This window comes from Poecilia formosa, unplaced genomic scaffold, assembly GCF_000485575.1.
Source record: "Poecilia formosa unplaced genomic scaffold, Poecilia_formosa-5.1.2 Scaffold1, whole genome shotgun sequence".
NCBI classification, from domain to species: domain Eukaryota; kingdom Metazoa; phylum Chordata; class Actinopteri; order Cyprinodontiformes; family Poeciliidae; genus Poecilia; species Poecilia formosa.
Window position 1 is genome coordinate 4144274 of NW_006799940.1, and position 20033 is coordinate 4164306.

A 20033-nucleotide genomic window follows, 5' to 3' on the forward strand; every position below is an offset into this window, starting at 1 on the left:
GCAAACTCCTGCATCCGAGAGGAGCAGGGAATCGGGAGATATTAGGGAAGGTATGGCAAGTTAGTTTGGCATATAATAGAGTAGGCTTTTTAGAAGCAGTGGCCATTTCTCATGAAAATAAGAAGCTAAGCTAAATTAAAACGTCAGTCTTGATGGGGTTAGGGTTAGACTGGTTGAAGGAGTCTGGATTGTAGACCGAAATCAACTTTAAGAAGTAAATTTTAAAGCTGTCTTTAGACATTTTCACCAAAACAAACTAAGAAAACCAGATGAACAAGAACATTTTTCCCAAATTGTGGATGAGTTCAGACTGTTTTTACCTTGTTATGTTTTAGGCTTCATTGAACTTTTAAAGTCACATCTACTCTTCTATTACATGTTACTAGGGTTTTATGTGTGAGACTAGCAAGAACTAGAACATAAGTGTGAAGTGAAAGAAAAATTATATATGAGTTTTACATTTGTCTATGAGTAAAAATGTAAAAATTGTGGACTGCATTTTAATATACTAATTTTTACACTGTTACCCCTCAATAAAATGAAGTGGAACTGCCTTCAGAAAACAATCGATTTGTGAAAGTCCACCTACTATTAGTAGGGGAAACAACAAATGTGTGTAAGGGAATGTATTGGTCAGAAAAGACCAAAAAAAAAAATAACTTGCTCACAGTGAAACCATGGCAGTGGCAGCATCATGCTGTGATGATGCCTTTATTCAGCAGGGACGGAGAATAAATTGAGAGAGTAAAAAAAGGATGAAGCAAAATACAGGACAAATCTGGAGGGTTAAAATCTGTTAAAGGCTCCAAAAGACTTAGGACTAGATGTTGGAGATGTTGGAAAATTTTCACCTACCAACATGACAAATACTATAAACATACCCAAAGCTACAATGAAGTGGTTTGGGTGAAGATATACTGAGGTATTATAAGGACCCAGTCGAAGTCTACCACTAAATCTACAGAGCCAATGAAGCCTAAAAATTGCGGTCCATGACGTTCTTCGTCCAATGTGACTGAGTATGAGTCATTTAGCAAAGAAGAATAGGCATAGAATATTAGTATCTAGAGATGCATTATTTGTCATAATAAAACTTGATAGATTTAATAATGTAATGTAAGATGAAGAATTCAAGGAACATGAATCCTGAGTAGTTCGTAATAGTTTTATTGAACTATAATCCACAGTGTGTAGGAGTGTCCAGAGCAGATTCCAGGAACAACCTCTGTGATCTCAGTCTGGAAGAGTGCAGGCCTAAAGGACAGCTAAAATACAAAACAAAAAAAAAAATCTTCAGCTGCCTGATCTCCTGCTCCTGGACCTGGGCAGGAAGTATCACAGCCCAAATGGAAAAGGTGAGGGGAAGTCAGTTTGTATAGACAGAAAAATTCAGTAATGTTGAAAAGTTCCTTTATTTCAGTAACTCAATTCACTAAGTGAAACATAATATACAAAATAAAAGCACATAGTCTGATGTTTTCAAGACTTTATTTGTGTTAGTTATGATGATATTCTGCTAATGGCTAATGAAACATGACATTTAGTGATTGCATATTTTCACTATGACATTTTTTTGACTGGAAGTAATATGAATGAGGCCTAGCCAGAATCCCCATAAGCTACAGACTGCAAAGATGCCCTACAATCACAAAGGCTTGGAGCTCAACTTAAAACAGAAGTTGCTAAATTACCAGTGGAAAGTGTTCTTTAGCAGAGGCTTTTTCAAATTTGCTGTCATAGAGACTGCTACAGGAGATCTTTCCTGTTCACAGACATCACCATCTACACAAACTCTTTGAAGACGTCTCAGTTAATATGAGCTACAAGAACATTTCATTTTCCTTTGGGATCAATAAAATACTTTTGAATTTGGATTGTGTCTGATTGCTGTAATCCATTTTTTGCAAAAAGAAGAGAAAAAAACGTATTGAAGAAAAGTTTATGCCCATTTTACACTGATTTATTAACTTTTGACAGATGTTTTCATAAACTTTAGATAGATAGATAGATAGATAGATAGATAGATAGATAGATAGATAGATAGATAGATAGATAGATAGATAGATAGATAGATAGAATTTGACCTCCGTAGTTATGAAATCTTGACTGCGGCTCAACAACGACCTCTGTCAGCGTGACAGCACTCCGCAACCGGGACAACCTGTGGTGAAAAACAAACGCACACGGATACATCGACGGGCCTCATCAGACGATCGGATTGGACAACAGGATGTGAGTTGAGCTGTTTTGGGGTGAGGCGATGCGTTCAAGGGCATCACAATTTTTGCACATCTGCGCAGTTACGCAGCGCTCCAAACGCTCCGGATAAACCCTGGGCAGCACGTTTCACCCTCAGCAGTTTTTAAATCTGAGAAAATACCCGCAGTCACCGCTGCACGGCAGCATTTCCACGCATGCACCCGTCTCATGTGTGTTTTACTCGGTGATGTGGTGTCTAGGCAGGAGGGGGGGAAAGTTGTGGACATGTTTTCCTGGAAGTGCACGGTTTTGCGGATACAGTGTGCAACAGTGTAACTACGGCGTTAAGAAGCCTCCCGCTACCCCGTCGGGACTTTGGAGCGTCTTTCCGTGTTGCTGTCAAACCGCCTGATCGCCATATTGTGCGCAGCGAAACTCGATGGAAACTTGTCAGAGTTGTGACATTTGCTGCGCACAAGCCCTCTATGGAGCTGCGTGCAGTCGGCTTTGATCGAAACCTAAAAGTGACTCCATGGAGCCGATCAGGGGGTCGTTTGTGCACCATTGATCAGGTAAATTGAACCCTCTGGCTTTTATAATAACGCTTGTTGGTCTGCGGTGTTGATCTAGAGAGCACGCAGCTCCCGAGTCGCTTCCTTATTGCTTGTTTGCAACAGAACATTACTGGCTATCGCTCGGGTGATTGCAAGAGCCCCTTCGTTTCCTGTATTTCTTGTTAAGCCAAATGGCAGCTCAGCTCCGGAGGCGCCTCCTTGTTTTCTGCTACCTTAAAACTTCGGCTTGCAAATGTCTTTTCGTGCACGCACCTGATCGCATGAATCCAAACACGGACTAGTTTCCCCTCTGCATTATAATTTCACTTTTCACACAAGGCCGTTTGCTGGTGTAGGCCTCAGTTTCCTCTTTGCTGCTGGCGACTGTAAATCGGCTGTAAACTCGTAGTGTTCCCCCCACTCCCCTATCAGGAACCAATTCATGACTTTTATTCTCTCTGTGTGTCTGTCTTCTGTAAGGTCTAGCTCCCCTGAAGATGTTGAGAAGAATGGACAGCAGACCTCAGATTTAATTGCTGAAAGACGACTGCATGTTCCCCACCCTGCACTTTCCTTTGGGATTTTATGTTTCCTCCCAGATACCTCTGTATACACAATTAAAGAATTTCTCGACCGCGGGCAGCGGCAGCACACTAAGGAGGGATATACCAAGTTTTGCACGATTATAAATTCAGTCGAAAGCCATTTTCTAATCTTAGGAGACTGCTATGAGTCTTCCTTCTCAGGTTAACACTGACAAGAGCAAACTCCGGACTCCAGCCATGAAAGATGGAGTGCAGCACCCGGGGGAGGTTTATTATGGTATGGGCTCTCCTGCTTTAAAAGCGAGCCACAGTGACTCTGCAAGCGGCTCTGGTGTTTACAACCCAGAGAAAGGCCACCAAAATCTGCCACACTATCAGCAGCCTTCTGCTGTGAAGTGGATGCAGGACCCCTTGCAGGCACCGGGGTGGACCCAGGAGGCTCCGGTGGCAGGCTGGGGCCAGAACTTTGGCCCGTACATGAGCAGTGTGAACGTCAGGGATCAGATGGCCTTCCATAAAGGAGTTCACGAAGGCGTAGCGATGCCGATGGCAGCGGAAAACCAGCTGACAGCCCCCGTGGAGGTTTACAGAGACGCCAGCCAGGCTCAAACTCAGGGAAGGGGGCTTGAATGGGAGCAGCACCCCAGTGCTGCTGCTGTAATGCATCAGGCCCAGCTACAAGCCTATCAGCATGGCCACAAGGGTGTGGATCTCCAGGGGCAACCCCATGTGCCAGCTCACACCATGCAGGGGCCCATTCTGCAGCCTTTCCAGGCTTCATTCAGATCCAACAAGCAGCAGTTTTCATCAGGTTACTACTCTGTTTTCCCAGCAAACAAGGGAATAATCTACGGAGAGCAGCCTAAAACTCAGCAGCAGATTCTACATCAGATGCAGCAGCAACAAATGCATCATCACCACCACCAACAGCAGCAGCAACAGCAGCAGCAACAACAACAGCAACAACAGCAGCAGCAGCAGCAGCAACACATTCACCAGCAGCTTCAGCTGCAGCAGCAGCAGCATATGCAGCAACACCAAATCCAACAGCACCAAATTCAGCAACAGCAAATGCAGCAAATACAGCAACAGTATCACCAGCAGCAGGTGCAGGAGCAGCAACTTCAGCAGATGCAGCAACAGATACAGCAACAGAATGTTCCACAGCCTGAAACAACACAACCTCAGGTCCAACCAAACCTGCAGCAGCAGACCCAAAGCTTTGGCGCTTATCCACCTCCTGACCCTCTTCCACCAGACTCTGGAACGAGCAAAGAAGACACACAACCAATGGAGACGCATCCAGAAGCCCAAACCGGAGACGGATCCGCTCTACCCGATCCGTCCTCTGAAAAGGTTGCCGCCACAAGTCCTTTAGATGCTGGTGACCCGGCCCCCGCGGCCCCTCGGCGCTCGAGACGCCTCTCCAGGGAGGGACAGTCCCCGCTGGGCCCTCCTCCCGGAAACATGTGGTCCCAAGCCTCCAAAGAGCCGCTGCCACCTCCGCTGCCGCTGCCACCAGCGCCCCAGAATGGAGTTGCAGGTGTCACAGGTGCAAAGGGAGCGGAAAGCCAAGCAGCGACAGGAGGGGTCATACAGACCACACGCAGGAGAAGGAGGGCATCCAAAGAGATCAACCTGGAGACCCTTGCTCAGAAGGCTTCAGAAATGGAGTCCCTGCCTGCTAAAGCTGCCAAGGTTTTTTTTTTTTTTTTTTTTTCAAAATTCAACATTTACACTCTTGTTGTATCTACTTTATTCATGTATAGTGTAAATCTATAGTGGGGATGCATCAGTGTTTTTCTTCAATATATTATCTGGACTATTGACATGAAAAAACCCATTAGATGTCGGTAACAACAAACACAATCTACACACCAATGAAATCAATGCAAATAAGCCCAGAAATCAGGTCCTGTGAAACAGTTGAACAAAAACGTACCGTCTTTATATTGGTAGTTATAGCTTCGAAACCTCTACTGTGTTGTGCATTGCCCAGGTGGGATTTTGATCTACAAAATCTCTTCAACTGTTAAAGGTTCATTAGGGCTCTTCTAAAAAAAAAAACTCTGATCTTCAGTTTTATCCAGATTTACGGTTAGTGTCGTGTGTTTGGAAAGAGATGAATTCTGTTCTCTTCTGAACACTCTTTATTCACCCGGCAAAATGAGCTTTGGCAGGGTTTTTCTTCAAGAGTGGAGTATTACGCAGCGAGCGTTCCTTTAGGTAGTTTTGTTGAGTCCATAACTTATTGTTTTATTTGAAACAACGATAGTTCCAGGTCTTCGTAAAGTGGTCCTCATCCCTTGGGCAACTCTTCTGATTATACTCTGATTAGCTAACAGAAATCATGTAAGCCGTACCTGGTCATCCTTGGTTTACTATGAAATTATGTTCTTTCCACTCCTGCATCCTTGCCCTAATGGAGCCCACTGGAACATGAAGAAGCTAAGAGAGGCATCTGTATCCAATGCTATCGGAGTAATCTCCTACAGTAAGGCTGTAAAAGTTTTAAGAGAGAGAGCTTGTTGTCATTCCCTATTGAGACATTTTTCTTGTACTTTTTGCATTTTGAAACCTTTTTATAGACAATGAGTTGAGCCCAAACCACCTGGCATTAGTCTGCAATTACAGAAGCAAGAATTCCTTTATAAATACTGTCAGATTTCAGGCATTATCTTGGCTTTCTCTGCCAGCGTCATCTGGGTTTCTGCAGGATCTTAAAAAGAAAAAAAATCAAAATAGCTGAAATTTCATCCCAACATTTTCCAGAATTTCCATCTTAAATCTTAAATTACATTCGGTTATATCTTGACTTTGTGCTTCCTTTTTTCCCCCTTCTATTTATTTAGATTTCAATTTGAGAAAATATTTGCTTAGGCAATAAAAATCCAAACATTCTTTCTACCGTGTTCATTACTACCACAAAGTGTATAATTTAAAAGCTCAGACTTGGAAAAAGACTGCAATTATGGCAACTACAATAATAAAGAGAGCAATTGCAATAAAAATTAATGTAAGTTATTAAGGGGAAAATAGAATTGAATAAAATGCCAGAGCCAAAGACACCAAGACAACAAAGTTAATGAATTTGCTGGAGTTTTTTTTTCTTATTCACATCCTAAATTTTAATCTTAAATTCTTAAATTTAATCTACTAAAGCTCACACAAACCCTGCTTGCTACACATAATTTAAATTAGTGGGGTCATTTGTTTTGATTTCAGTTTGTGGATTGTCTTCGGTTGTGAATTTCGTGTCAATATGCATGTTAGAAACACATTCATAACCATTTTACACACGTAAAAACAGAGTGGCGGCAAAGAGGGAAGTGTGGAAATCGATAGTACTGTAGCTCACAGTAGATCCATCACAGGTGAACGCCACATAAAAGGAGTCTGAATCGTCTTGAGTGTGGTGTAGGAGCTGCTAGCCAACAATCCCTCCAACTATAGTGACAGTTGGGTCGTGTTCTTGGGTCCGAAAGCAGCCAAGCGGCTGCTCTTGGTTACAGCAGTGGTCATAGTGATAATGATGGACTCCACCAGGAGCTGGGTGGCATGTTGGGTTTGGCGCTACCCGGTTTTCGTAACTGACTTGATCAAGTGATGGAAACAACAACAACAACAAAAAAGCAGATTTTCAGTGCATCCTGTTTTGCACATCGAGGGAATAGCAAATAAGGTGGCTTATTTGGGCAAGTGAAAGCACATTTTCTCATTTGGCAAAGTTGGCACAGCTGTATAAAGAGGAACAGCCTTGTTTCTATGCTGAACTTCCCTACCGTTTACAAAACTCCCGCAGCCGTCCGGTTTCAGCTCTTTTAAAGAGATCTCCGCTATTTAGTTTGTACTTTTCCAACGCCGCTCTGCTACAAACTTCCAGCAGCAAATGTAGCTCAAGATTTCCTGCTCTGGACTTATTCAACACCGAGGGTGTTATCTCTGTGAGACACATGATACTGTCACTGGTCAGGATTGATCATGTTTACACAGTAGGTGCTGCACCCTCTTAGACGTTGTTCCTTTAACGCAGACTGTCAATATATAAACACAAGCACACAGAGTTCTCTGCCCCAAAGGGGTTAAGAGGCTGAGTATGGAACGTGCGCGCTCGATGTACAGTTGGAGCGGCTGCATGTCTGCACACCTCCACATTCCTCAGGCCTCTTTTCTGAAAGTCGCTCAGTGGCGGTAGGGAGGGGCCGAGCTGTCAACCTGCACGCTCCCGTTCTCCCCAAACTGGTTTCGTGTAGCCAGCTCACAAGCCGGAGCTGTTTTGTTTTATAGTTGGGACTTTTTTTTTTTTGATTAGGAGAAACGGCTTTTATGCTGTCGGTGATTATGAAGGCTCCGAGTTATACTTCAGCTTTAAAACGGTGGAAGTTGTTTGTAATTTTCACTTCCCACTTTTAAAATCCTGGATCAGTTTAAAGAAAAGAAAACAAAACAAAAAAAAACTGTCAGTTCAAGCAGAAATGCCAGGATGCCATTTTCTTGAACAGAAATATGTAGATCTACGACAACAACATCGCAGAAAGCATGAAGCTTGTTTTACATTTCACTTTTGAGTGAAAAAAACAAACATAATGGTGAGATGCAACTATTTCTTCTTTGTTTTAACATTTAAAGCCGGTCTGACTGGTCAGTTTAATATTTAATCTACTGAGAAAGTATGAATTAAACCTGAGTGATACTCATGTTTGGGGAAAAAAATGAATCACTGTTCAAGTTTTTTTGGTATTGCATCACGTTTTGAGATGACATTCACTCTCACCATCTTCCTCTTTTTATTTGTCACTCTGTCCCTCCACTTTTCTGACCTGGGTGCTTCTTGTTCTCTTCTCTCTTTGTCTTCTTTCTGTACCCTCCGCAGGAAGACGCCCCCTCTGCCATCGTGCCCTTGGTGATCCCAGTGTCCGTGCCTGTGCACAAGAGCCAGGCGGAGTCTCAGGGCGGCTGGGCTCAAGGCCGCGTTGGCCAGGGCGAGCGCACCGCGGGCCAGGCGGATCGGAAGCCCTCCGTGATCGTGGCTCGCCGCCGCTCGCTCAGAAACTCTGTGACTGAGAGTTTTGGCCAGGTTGGTTCCCTGTTGAACAGTTTTCATCGTCTTCGTGTTTTTGTAACATCTCTTAAAACCGTGGCGGGTCTGGTCGCTTTACTGTGTGGTGCAGATTTTCTTTGCCGGGTCGGTTCATGTTGAGAGTGTAAGTTTCAGATAACGAAAGGACCAAATTATTTGAGAAATTATGATGTGAAAGAAATCTATCCAAACCAAATTAGCCAGATGTAACCAATAATAGTCCCTTAAGCCTAATAAACGGTTGTGCTGCTGTTGGCATTGCTGCAGTGGAATCTTGGCTCTCTCCACTTTGCAGAAAAGTTTTAATTCTGCTACATTAGGTTTTTTTTTTGTTGTTGTTGTTTTTTTAAACCATGAAAAGCCTGACTAACTTCTTCCCAGAGCATTTTAGCCAAAGTTTGATTAGGCGACACCAAAACCCAACAGTTTCTTTTTGTGAACCATGCAGAACATGCTTGTGAGCTTCAGATCAACGTCTTGCAGCGCGGCGGTCCCTCAGCTTTATGTCACAAACTGATAGACATTCTCCGACAGGATTTTCTGGTAGAGCGTTATGGGGCTGGTATGCTCCCGAAGCAGCAAAGCAGCACTAGAGTAACACAATACTAACGTCATTTTTGATCGTTTGTGTGATGTTGTTTTCTTTTTTTTTTTTCCCTAAAGTACACGACGAGACACACACGGTTTGAAAAGTTCCACTTTTGTCTCGTCACTCCACACATTGTTTTGCAAACAGTCTTGGGGATTATCAAAATGTTTTTTTTTGTTTGTTTTTTGTTTTTTGGCAAATGTGAAATAAGCCTTTTTATTCTTTTTGTCCAAAAGAATCACTGTTTTATTTTTTGTCCAGTGTATCTTTGTTATCACTTGGATTAATCTTTAGATCAGCAATGGATTTCTATTTTATGTACTTAGGGAAAGTTAACACATTTAATTCTTAATTATTTAAAGCCTTTCTGCTCTGGTTGAAGGTTTAGTGACTTGTTGTGTAGATTATTTATTTATTTATTTCAACTTTAAAAGTTTAGTTTTATAATAAAATATTTTATAAAGATGTGCATGTCCTTTATTTTAAGGGTAGGGTTAGGGTTATTGCTTAGTCGTTGATACTGTTGCCATCAGTGTCAGAAAACTTTAGGAGGAAAACTAAAGGATTTAAACTTTAAAATGTTCCACTTCCCCCTCATTATTCCAAGGATGGGGAAAGCGATTCAGGAATGGAAGAGGACGGAAAGGCTAAGTTCAGGCGCCGGACTCGTCCCGAGCCCCTCATCATCCCTCCCCCCAAGCCATCCACCTTCATCCCCCCGTCCGTCTACTCCAGCATCACCCATTACCAGAGCAACCTGCGCTCTCCGGTCCGCCTGCCGGACAACCTGCACTCCCTCCCCCCCTACACGCCTCCTCCCATCCTGTCGCCTGTCCGAGGAGGAACGGGTCTCTACTTCTCCGCCTTCCTCACCAACATCGCCGTAAGCAACCAGATCCTGCCGCCTCCGGCTACCCCAAAGACCGCAACTCGTAGCCTGCTGCGTTCCAGTAAGTCTCGGATGATTTCTGCACATCGCCTTTTTTTTTTTTTAGAACAAAGTAACTTTTTTATTCATTGATTTGTTTTTCTTAGCGAGTTCAGAGATCACACCTCCAGTCTTGCCCTTGATCACTGATGCCACACCAGTGTGCCTTGAACCGTAAGCTTCGCATCGCAGATTCAAACAGATTTCTACCTTGTTCGTGTCGCTTACACCTCTATATCTCTTTGTTTTGTGTCGGGGTGCAGCCGTATCAATATCGGGCAGCAGTACCAAGCGGAAATACCCGATTTGCAAGATCAGCCATCCTCCCAGATGGACCAGCATAAAGCCGACTTGGTCTGGCATCCTTTGAATAACTCCAACCAAAAGCAAAGCGACGAGGAAACCAGTAGGTTTCCTCACAAGAACTACTTGATCAATCTTTTAATTTTCCCTCCCGCCTCCTCCTAATTTTTCTTCTTGCTTCTTTTTTTCAGTAGAACATTTTATGAACTTGGCTTGTTCAAGTGTTTTCAGTGGAGGAGGAACCAATCAGGAGCTGGCTTTACACTGTTTACATGAATGTGGAGACAATATTCTTGTGAGTAAAGAGACCAGTTGAGACTGATGTGAGCTTTTACCGCTGCAGGCTTTTATTTTGCATTAACTCTGCTTAATATTAAGGAAACACTGGAGCGTTTGATGCTTCAAGATCCAATTTTCCCCAAAGGCCATCACCTGGCAGGTTATCACTACTCAGGTAAAAAAAAAAAAAAAAAAGCTTCATAACCTTTCAGTTTCTTTCTTAACACAAATTTTACCACCTTCCCAGGTTCTGACAACTGGACGGCGGAGGAGAAGTGTTACTTCAACAAAGGGATCTCTGCCTACAGGAAGGACTTCTTCCTGGTGCAGAAACTGGTAAGGGTGACGCTGCTGTCATCCAGGGGAAGCAATTATTTTTACTATTACAAGAATGGTAGTCAGGCTTATTAAAGCGTTTTAGAAATAAAATGTAACGGAGAACAACATCCTTTTGCAAACAGGAAGATCTTTTTTTTTTCTTCTTTTTTTTCTTTTTTTTTTTGAATTTCCTTAAAGTTCAAAGAGGAAAAAAAAATCCGAGTGAATAAATCACATCCTCTCTGCGGCAGGAAGTCTGCGTTTTAGAATCAGAACAATAACAGAGGCGTGAGCCAGAGAGTCGGGGAGTTCGTGTTGCGTCTGGGAAAAGTCTGGAACGTGACGTAATTATTTTCTGGTTTAGTCCAGAATCGGTATCCTGTCCTAAAAGTCTGTCCGTGTTGACTTTCGCTGCCTGAGCCATCCTTCCTTCTTTACAGTCTGTTTGTTTTGCATTTAGTCTCCTATAATTAATCACTTGGATTTGCTTGTGTCTTTTGTCTTTTGTAGGTGCGGACTAAGACTGTTGCTCAGTGCGTGGAGTTCTACTATTCATATAAAAAGCAGGTGAAAGTCGGTCGAAACGGTATCTTAACTTTCGGCCCCCCAGATTCACCTGTGGAGAAGCACTCTGAGGCTGTGGTGGACGTTAAGGTAGCGTTGAGGGTTTGGTTTCTATGTTTCCTTTTCTTTACAGAAGATGTGGATAGGTGTGGCTAAAATATACAATATCTATTATGCACAAATCATCTGAATTCAAGGAACGGGATCATATAAGCACTCCCATTTCTTGATGCTACAGATAAAGTGCCCTGATATTCAAATATTAGCTAAAACAAGGGTTCACTTGTAGTTTGGGTAGGAAAACACTGCCTAAAAGTCCTTATTGTCCAACCTTACACCTCTTTTGGAAGCAAACATATAAAACATTTTAATGAGAGTTTCTTTTGTTCATTTTAGAGAAGTAGGAATACAGACTGACTTATTTAAGAACAAAGGCAGAAACGTTTAAAAAGGCACCAAAACTGATTATGCAGGGTAACGGGGCGGGAAAGCAGAAGTGATAAAAGTCATAGAAAGTCAGAAAAAAACCCAACATATTTACTTACACTCTAGTAAAATCCTAATCATAATCCTGCGTTTCAGCATCAAAGCTAACAACATTCCTGACTTTTTTTTTTTTTTTCCACCCATTAATTTATTGTGTGTTGTGGGATTCATGGCAGAGCTCACATCAGCCCAGATTAGAAGAAGACGAAAAGAAGGAAGCTTCTTTTTATGACGATAGCCATGAAACCAACCAGAAGGCGAGGGTGACTCAGTCACTACAAGCTCATGACTATGTAGTAAGTACTGCGCAAATCCTCTTCATTCACTGAGCAACCCGTTACGTTCAAAAAGAGGAAATCGTCAAACTTACTTTGCATATGTTGCTTCAGACAGGGACAGTTCTGGTCATCAAGGAGCCGGACGCAATGGGTAGGGAGGCTCATCAGTCATCGGTGCCTCACAGGTCTCGGGCTGAAGCCGCCGCAAAGAAGCCCAAACCCCCACCAAAACCCCCGCAGGACCCCAATGAAGTGTTTCCATGCAAGAAATGTGGCAGGTGAGGTCAAATTTTAATCTTTTTTAGAAGTTTGTTAGATTTGCTGCTAAAAGTGAATAGTGTGACATTTGTATGTTGAAATTTTCTGGACTTCATTCAGCTTTAGAATCCCCTTCACTCTAGATTAGTAACTCCACATTCTGTAGTTTAAAACCGTTTAAAATTTGGAAAACGTAGTTTCGTTGTGAGTATGAGCTGTGCGATCTATAGCATTTCCTTCTAGATATGAGGTTTCTGCGCCCCCCACAATCAGTTTCACTTTTAGTTTGGAGGAGAAGACCCTTTTTTTTATCACCTTATTAGTGTGAAAGGATGCAGGTGGGAGGGGTTTCTGTACAACTTACTGTAACCCAGAGCACGTCATATTATCATCAATCATTTTAAATAAGATTTTCACTGATCACACCTAAGCTCTGAAACCTGAAGTGTTTTTTTTTAAGAGTTGCGATGCAACTATTTAAAATTCATCAACCATCAGGAGGATTGAGGATTGATACCATTCAAAGTGTTCTCTTTAAAAGTTTAACAGCTACATTACACTTTTGAATTTCTTCTGCTCAGTTAGCAACAACCTGTATGCGTAATTTGGAGGTGTATGCACACTTTTCCTTTGGGGTCTGCATCATGGTGTTGTGTTAGTTTGATATCAAGGAGGGCTTACATGCAAACCTCTAAATTAATTTTAATGGTTCACTTTGGAAAATCACCTAAGATGTGTAAATAAATTTGTGAAAGACATATTAACGTTGCTACTTCTGACAACCACTAGGTGTCACTCCAGAGCAGCAACCAGCTGGGATAAAACTCAAGTCATTAGAAAATTAAAACAATTTCAAATCCAAGAACATAATAGAATGAATTTGTAGAGTTTCTACATTAATTCTCGCTCTTTTATATGTTACATACTCCTTTACATACAAATGCATCACCTTAAAATAAACTAAATATCACTGAAAAGTTATATCATTAAGTCGGTTAAAGTCGTTCAACTACAATTTAAATTCATTACACACTGTGATATTTTGTTGATTAATTGCTACAGGAATGGAAACCCAGAAATGTCAGAAAGTTGGAATATTTCATAATAATATATTTCAGTGTAAAAAGGTCATCATATTGCTATCATAATTAGGCCTGTCTCGATAAACGATAAATCAATTAATCGCATGACAAATTAAACCTATCGACCTCATTTTAATTATCAGCTTTATCGTCTCTTCCTGCCTTTTTTCTTTCTGTTGATGACACTGAACGAAAAAAGGCTCAACTCCGGTGCTCTCCACGGACCCTCCCTTCCTATTTCCTTAGTGTAATGTCCAGCTCACACTACACGAGTTGTCGGCCGACTGTCAGCCCATTTTCAAAACCTGAGAGACACATTAGCCGACAGAAATCCTAGGTATAACGGTTCAATCGGGTTCGTCGTGCCGTGTGGCATCCAGCCACATGGGCACAAAATAATAGCTACAAATCCAGTTAACTAATTTTAAAATTGGGCATTAATCAATGCTTTACTAGAATCTACCTGTGATGTATGTGGCTAGAGTCAGCGTAAAGTCCTGACTGAATGAAAATCATTCTAACCTATTTATGTCACGTTAACGAAGAACAGCTGAAAAGTTACCGGGTTTATCAACTGTGGTAGCAATTTGGCTCCCACTCCTCCCCTTGTCATTTCTATATTCTTTCTCGAAATGTTGAATAAACATTAATGTTGTTTCCACATATCATCTCCGATGTCCGCTGGACTTCGGGTTGCGCCCTGTCAGCTGTTTGGGATTCCCTTCATAATTTCCCCTCAGACAAAACGGAGGAGAATCCGCACTTTCTGATTGGCTACCTGTCACATTCAACAGGCTGCTTTAAGCTCCCAGTCGGGGAAAACCCCTGATTTAGATCGGAGCGGCCACGACCGACGATATACACACCACACACTGCAGGATGAACGGTTATGAAATCACCAGCGACAATCAGAACGGCCAACGTTCTAAGATTATCATAAGGGAAAATAGGGGCAAAAAATTGTGTAGTATGAACTACTGCATTAGGTAGTCGTATGTGTCCATCCTCTTTATTTAAATCTAGTGATTACTGAAGGGCAATACAGTATACAGACTTCATAATCTGCACTCTTTTGGTTGAATGCAGTATTTATTTCCACTTTGGCTTTATGTTGTTTAGTTTTTATTCAAGTAAGTTTTTTGTTAATTGAGACTGAGAATCCATTTTATTTTTGTTTTTGGTTGTTTTATTAATTTAGTTTATCAGTTCCAGTGTTATGTGTTCTTTTGAAAATAAAGTGCATCTATCTATGGCAGGAACTCACATGCATTATTAGTCATTTCCATTAAATCAGTGTCAACTGGTCTTGAAACAATATTATTGTTTATCGCAATAATTTTTTAGACAATTAATCGCTCAGCAAAATTTGTTATCGTGACAAGCCTAATCATAATCATCAGAATTAACAGAAATAATTGTAATGGTTTGCACAGCTTTTTTATGCTTACTAAGTAAATTAATTTATAAGTTCACTTTATGCCAGTCTGTTAAAGGTAAAGTACAAGCTAAGTAATGGAAGCCTTAATGTTTTGGTTTTTACCTGAAACATCAGGACTTTTGTCTGCAAGTTGCGTTAAAGATGTTGATTGTCCAGCTTTTCACAATTGTACGGGATCATATTTCCATGTAGGGTGTTCCATAAAGTGAAGAGTAGAAGTGCCCACATGAAGAGCCACGCGGAGCAGGAGAAGAAGGCTGCGGCTCTGCGGCAGAAAGAGGAGGAGGAGAAAGCAGCAGCTCAGGCTCGAGCCAGGAAGGCGGCGGCGGCGGCTGCAGCGGCGGCAGCGGCTCATCAGGGAGGAGAAGGGCATGGAGCTGCACAGCAGGGGGAGATCAGCAGCCAGGAGGACTCGTCCGAAGGCGAGGACGATGATGATGAAGACTGGCACTGAGTATGAACAAAACAGGGAAAAGAACCTCAGAGCAGGGGAATATTATGCAAACTGCATGCAGAGATGAACAAATGGATGAAAGGGTTAAAAAAAAAAAGTGCTGCCTGCAAATAGGCAGAACAAGCACAAAAACTTTGGTTTTCATGTCTTCCTGTTAATCTTTACACTGTTTTTTGTTGTTTTTTTTTTACCAAAACTGTCTCTGTTTGATTGTTTTCTAGCTTCACACCATCAGCCTGGCTGTCACACTCCACACGCTCAGATACACCGTCTAAATACTCGAGAGTTTATTTTTTTGTAAGACGCACTTAACACAGTGTCTGTGCTTTTGCCAATATTGCCTTTTTATATCTTTTTATTTAATTACAAATGCATCAAATTATTTTGCATTCGCATTGTGTGAACGAAACTATTAAGAAACTAAATCAGTTTAATCTGTCCTTTTATCAGCTGGAGCCCGTTTGACTAAACTTTGAAGGGCTTGAATGTAAAAACTAGAATGGGCTCAATATCAAAATTTTCCCAGATTATTACGTTTGTTCTACACTTTATTTTTAAAATTTCTATAATGGACCTTTTTGAAATGAAAATGTACAAAAAACTAAATATTTATGATACAGCATTTGCAATGATCCTGGTAATATAAAGAATAATCATGTTGGCTTTATTTGGTAAATTGAAAATATATATTAAAAAAGTCTATTGTTCAGAGAAGGCCATTTGTTTTCTGTCATAAAATGAGCACATTGTTACTGCAAGATCTTGTTGCTCCAGATGCGGACTGTGTTTTTTTTTTTGTTTTTTTTTTCTTTTCTTTATGTATAATTGATCTGGTGCATTTATTCTCAAGAAAGAAAGTTGTGCACACATTCAGTGCTGTTAAGTTTTGGGGATATTTGGAAAAACCGCAAAAGAACAACCTGAGTAGCCCAGATTTAAATGAAATTACAGGGAAAGTACACTGATAAAACAAACTTAAATTTCAACCAATAAGGGGCGCCACATATAGAGGCTAAAGTCCTCGACGCAGTTGTCCCAGATTCCCGACCAAAGGCTGTTTCCTGTATGTCTCCTTCTCACGCTGCCTTTTTTCCTGCCCAGCTACTGTTGGATAAAACCCACTAGTCCCATAAAAGTCTGTAACAATTTTATTTAATTTTGGTAGACTTTTCAACCTATTTCGGTTACCTGAGGTGCTGTTAGAAGTGTTTAAAGTCCCTTATGGATTTCTTCTGAATGCTTTTTTTTTTTTTTGCCAAAATATTTCAAATCTTCTGGGGTTTTAATCTGACCAGCCATAAGTTTTTTTTATGGTTGTTATTATTATTTGGCATTATTTTATCAATCAAATCAAAGTAATTTTATCTGCATGCTGCCAAATGACACCAACGTGAAAAGATGTTGAGTAGTATTTCATTTTAAGAAGGACTCATTGAATGAGTCAATGTGGAGCTAAGACAATATTTTTGAAACTGACAAAAAATGAAAATCTATTTTGAAAATGAAAAAAAAAAGTTTGAAGTTCAAAGTTACTTTAAAGATTCAAGGTTTTTTTTTCCCCTGTTAAAAAAAATTGAGTCAGCTTTATGGCACCAGTCTAGCTCCATACACCAACAGCTATTTATTAATAATTCAAAACTTTAATGAGTAGTTTTATCAATACTTCTTGCCCCAACCGGACCTTTAAGGATTTTCATGGTCTTGATATGGCCCTGAGATGAAAATGAGTTTTTATAGCATCATTTAGTAAGATGCATTGAGATCTTCATGGCTTTTTAGCAAGCAAGGATCAATGAGAGGCTGCATTTAAAAATCATATTTTTCCTGACATTTGTGATGAAAACAAATGTCCCAAGTTAAAGAAAAGTATATATAAATCTATATTTCTCTCTTTTGCACCTTTCAGAATGATTTGTTTCTTCTAGGATTTGATTCTTTCTAGTTTCCACTCATCTTATCAGTCACACTTGATAGCAACAAACCTCCTTTACAGCAGCAGCTGTAAGTTTGAGTCTCAAAATGAACCTTTTCATCTGTTCAGCTGGTTTCCAGACTCCCTCAGTATAGGAGTCTACTACCTGGTTCTGCTGGTACTGCCATCCTAATATGCCTCTTGGATCATCTTGGTCCACATTCTGGTGGGATAAGACATATTTTTTAACGACAAAGTTTCCTTAATATCGTGTGTAAACTCTGCCAGTTTATGAAAGGTCATGTGGTGAGAAATGCACAGAACAATCAAAACTTATGAGGTATTTATCCTTTGAGAAAATTTGGCTGGGCTAGCATGTAGATTTAGTCAAATCTATGAAACTAATGTACTCACCTTTCTCTTTTAGGGAATGCAAAACTTTAGCGAACCTTTGTTTTCAGTGGAATCCAACACTAATTTGCAGTGGTCACACAATGAAACCTCGATCAACTCGGTGAACTTTATTGATGTGAGGACATCTCACCCAAATAAATTTGTTTACTCATGCACAACTCCTGCAGACATTTTGAACGCCACTTTGAGGCTTAGCTGTGCGGATTGGGTGGGGTTGAGGCTGTTCTTATGAGCAGAGGATGCTCTTATGTGTACACCAGACTTAAAATAATCAGCCAAACTTTATCTGTTATTCAAAGTTTCAATGTCCCTAATGTGGGTTTCCTTCTATGATGCATAGTGTAATCTGTTTTTACAGTGCTCAGTGCTGAAGTCACTCTTGTGCAACAAAAGACAGACAGTCCTGTGCTGATTAACTTATCTTGGGTTCAGTTTTGCAGTAAACCTGATCTCACAGCAGACACAGGTTTTTTTTTTTCTTTTTAGGTTAAAGTTCAGTTACTTCCTTTTAAACCCAAAAGCCAAAAAGTGTTGCTGTTGTTATTTTTAAAGATTTGTTAATTTATACAATTTCTTAAAAAGTACTCACATCCCATGTCACACAACAGCTGCATGCTTCAGTGGTTTTTAATCGGGATCTTATGCAATAGATCAACACAAAAATATTTCATAGCTATGAGGTGGAAGGATCCAGAATAAAGAAAAAGAAAGTAATCTCTGCTACAATCACTTATGTTTCAACAGTCAGATAAGTGATAACAATCCAACTCCTAAAACGTTTACTATTTAAATGTTAGGGGTAAAAGCGACAGAAGCATGAAACCTTCAAAATCTCAACGTTTTTCCCAGCTGTTGTGTTTTGCATCATTCTCTATCAACCTGCTTAGACCATTACTTTGCAGATATAAGACAGTTTTAACTGCTTAATAAACTAGGTTTATACTAAATAAAAGGGGAGAATCTGAGCATAGAAATATCTTCTAATTGAAGGTTTGTCCTCTTTTCCTCTTTGTTTGGCTGAAAGTGATCCTAAATGAACACAACTCTTTTATACCTTTACTGGTTAAAAAGAACAGTCTTGGTTTGTTGTTTGGGAGCCTTTTTATTTAACAAGGTTCTGCCATATTTCTAGCCAGACGCCAACCAATTTTCTCAGTGGTTGTTTTCCTGCTTTTAGTCCAGCTTTTAAGTCGATTCCACATTTTTTAGTCCGGTTGAGGTTCAGGTCATTCCAGGAGCTTATCCTTTCCAAACCCAGTGTTGCTCGGTGTTTTGGATCACCCAGCTGTGTGCAAGTCTCAACCAGCAAGCTGATGATTTGATAAGGTTCTGTTTGATCCAGATAATGCAAGAGAAACCTCCTGAATTATAATTTATCATAAAATCTGGTTCTTTTAAGCCAAATGGATGGAGGAGAAATATTTAATTAACATTCCAAATATAAGAAACTATTTGAACTATTTATGTAAATCTTCTAAAGAGATACAATATTTGCTTCTTTAATTATATATATAACAATGCAATGTACGTTTTCTTTACAAGAGCAAAAAACTTGCATTGAATTCAGTGCATTGCAAAAATATTCATATTCTAACGTTATCCAAGTATGTCATTGGAATTTGCACATTTCCTGTGGTAAATCAACACAAAGTATTGCATAATAAGAAGTTAGATTGATGATTAGAAAGTGCGGGGAAAAACATATTGATTTAAACATGTTTACAAATAAAAGCCGAAAATATAGCATGTATATGCAAGACCACCTTCGTCCAGCTGCAAGCTTTTTGGGGCATGTCTTCCAGCTTTAGCCATTTAGAAACTAATTTTTTTTTTCTAATTTTCCACTTTGCCAAAACAACAACAAAAAAAAACGTAAGCTCAGATCAAATTTAATGGACAGTGTGTCTAAACATCAGATTTGAAGACAAAGATTTTAAATCAGATTCACGTGGATATGCTTTAAACCTTCGTAACAGTCTCACGTATTTAGAACACAGGCTTCTTCTAGGATTGGCCTGTATTTAACCTCCCATCAACTCCATGTAGAAAATAAGTCCTGTATTGGTTCAGCTAACCTTTCTCTGCTCGTATAACAATCAGTCAGGATGAACCCACAAAATGTGCTCTACTGCATGCTAAAATCCCTCTCCATGCGACAGATTGTGACTCAGGTTTCGATTCTTCGTCAGCGTGCTTCAGACTGTTTGGTAGGTCAAAGGTTATCGTCCCTTTCTGTAAGAAAACCTTCTTTGTTGTTTTCGGAAATGCCAACTATCAATATAATCACATTGCATTTGACCTATAAGTCTTCAGGGGGAAAAAATGCAAGGTGTGGTTAGTTTCAGGGTTTGC

At 40.5% G+C, this 20033-nt stretch overlaps 1 protein-coding gene across 2 annotated transcripts; it reads left to right on the top strand.

Moving 5' to 3' along the window:
* Nucleotides 1-2682: 2682 nt before the first annotated feature.
* On the top strand, nt 2683-15786 carry mideasa (mitotic deacetylase associated SANT domain protein a). 2 transcript variants are annotated; one of them, XM_007546055.2, is made up of 13 exons: nt 2683-2771; nt 3234-4996; nt 8172-8375; nt 9575-9917; nt 10003-10069; nt 10159-10301; nt 10390-10493; nt 10577-10652; nt 10725-10813; nt 11306-11449; nt 12022-12141; nt 12235-12401; nt 15094-15786. In XM_007546055.2, the coding sequence occupies exons 2-13, from the start codon at nt 3482-3484 to the stop codon at nt 15353-15355; spliced, it is 3234 nt and encodes a 1077-aa protein (XP_007546117.1). In that variant the 5' UTR covers nt 2683-2771; nt 3234-3481; the 3' UTR covers nt 15356-15786. The 2 variants fall into 2 exon arrangements, with proteins under 2 accessions (XP_007546117.1, XP_007546127.1); XM_007546065.2 differs by having other exon boundaries at nt 10393-10493.
* The last annotated feature ends 4247 nt before the right edge of the window (nt 15787-20033 follow it).

Excerpts from the sequence above, each read along its gene's own strand:
- mideasa (XM_007546055.2), top strand. The coding sequence starts at position 3,482 with ATGAGTCTTCCTTCTCAGGTTAACACTGACAAGAGCAAACTCCGGACT. Across the intron at positions 4,997-8,171 it reads TGCCTGCTAAAGCTGCCAAG|GAAGACGCCCCCTCTGCCAT; the intron begins GTTTTTTTTTTT and ends TACCCTCCGCAG. Across the intron at positions 10,070-10,158 it reads ACACCAGTGTGCCTTGAACC|CCGTATCAATATCGGGCAGC; the intron begins GTAAGCTTCGCA and ends GTCGGGGTGCAG.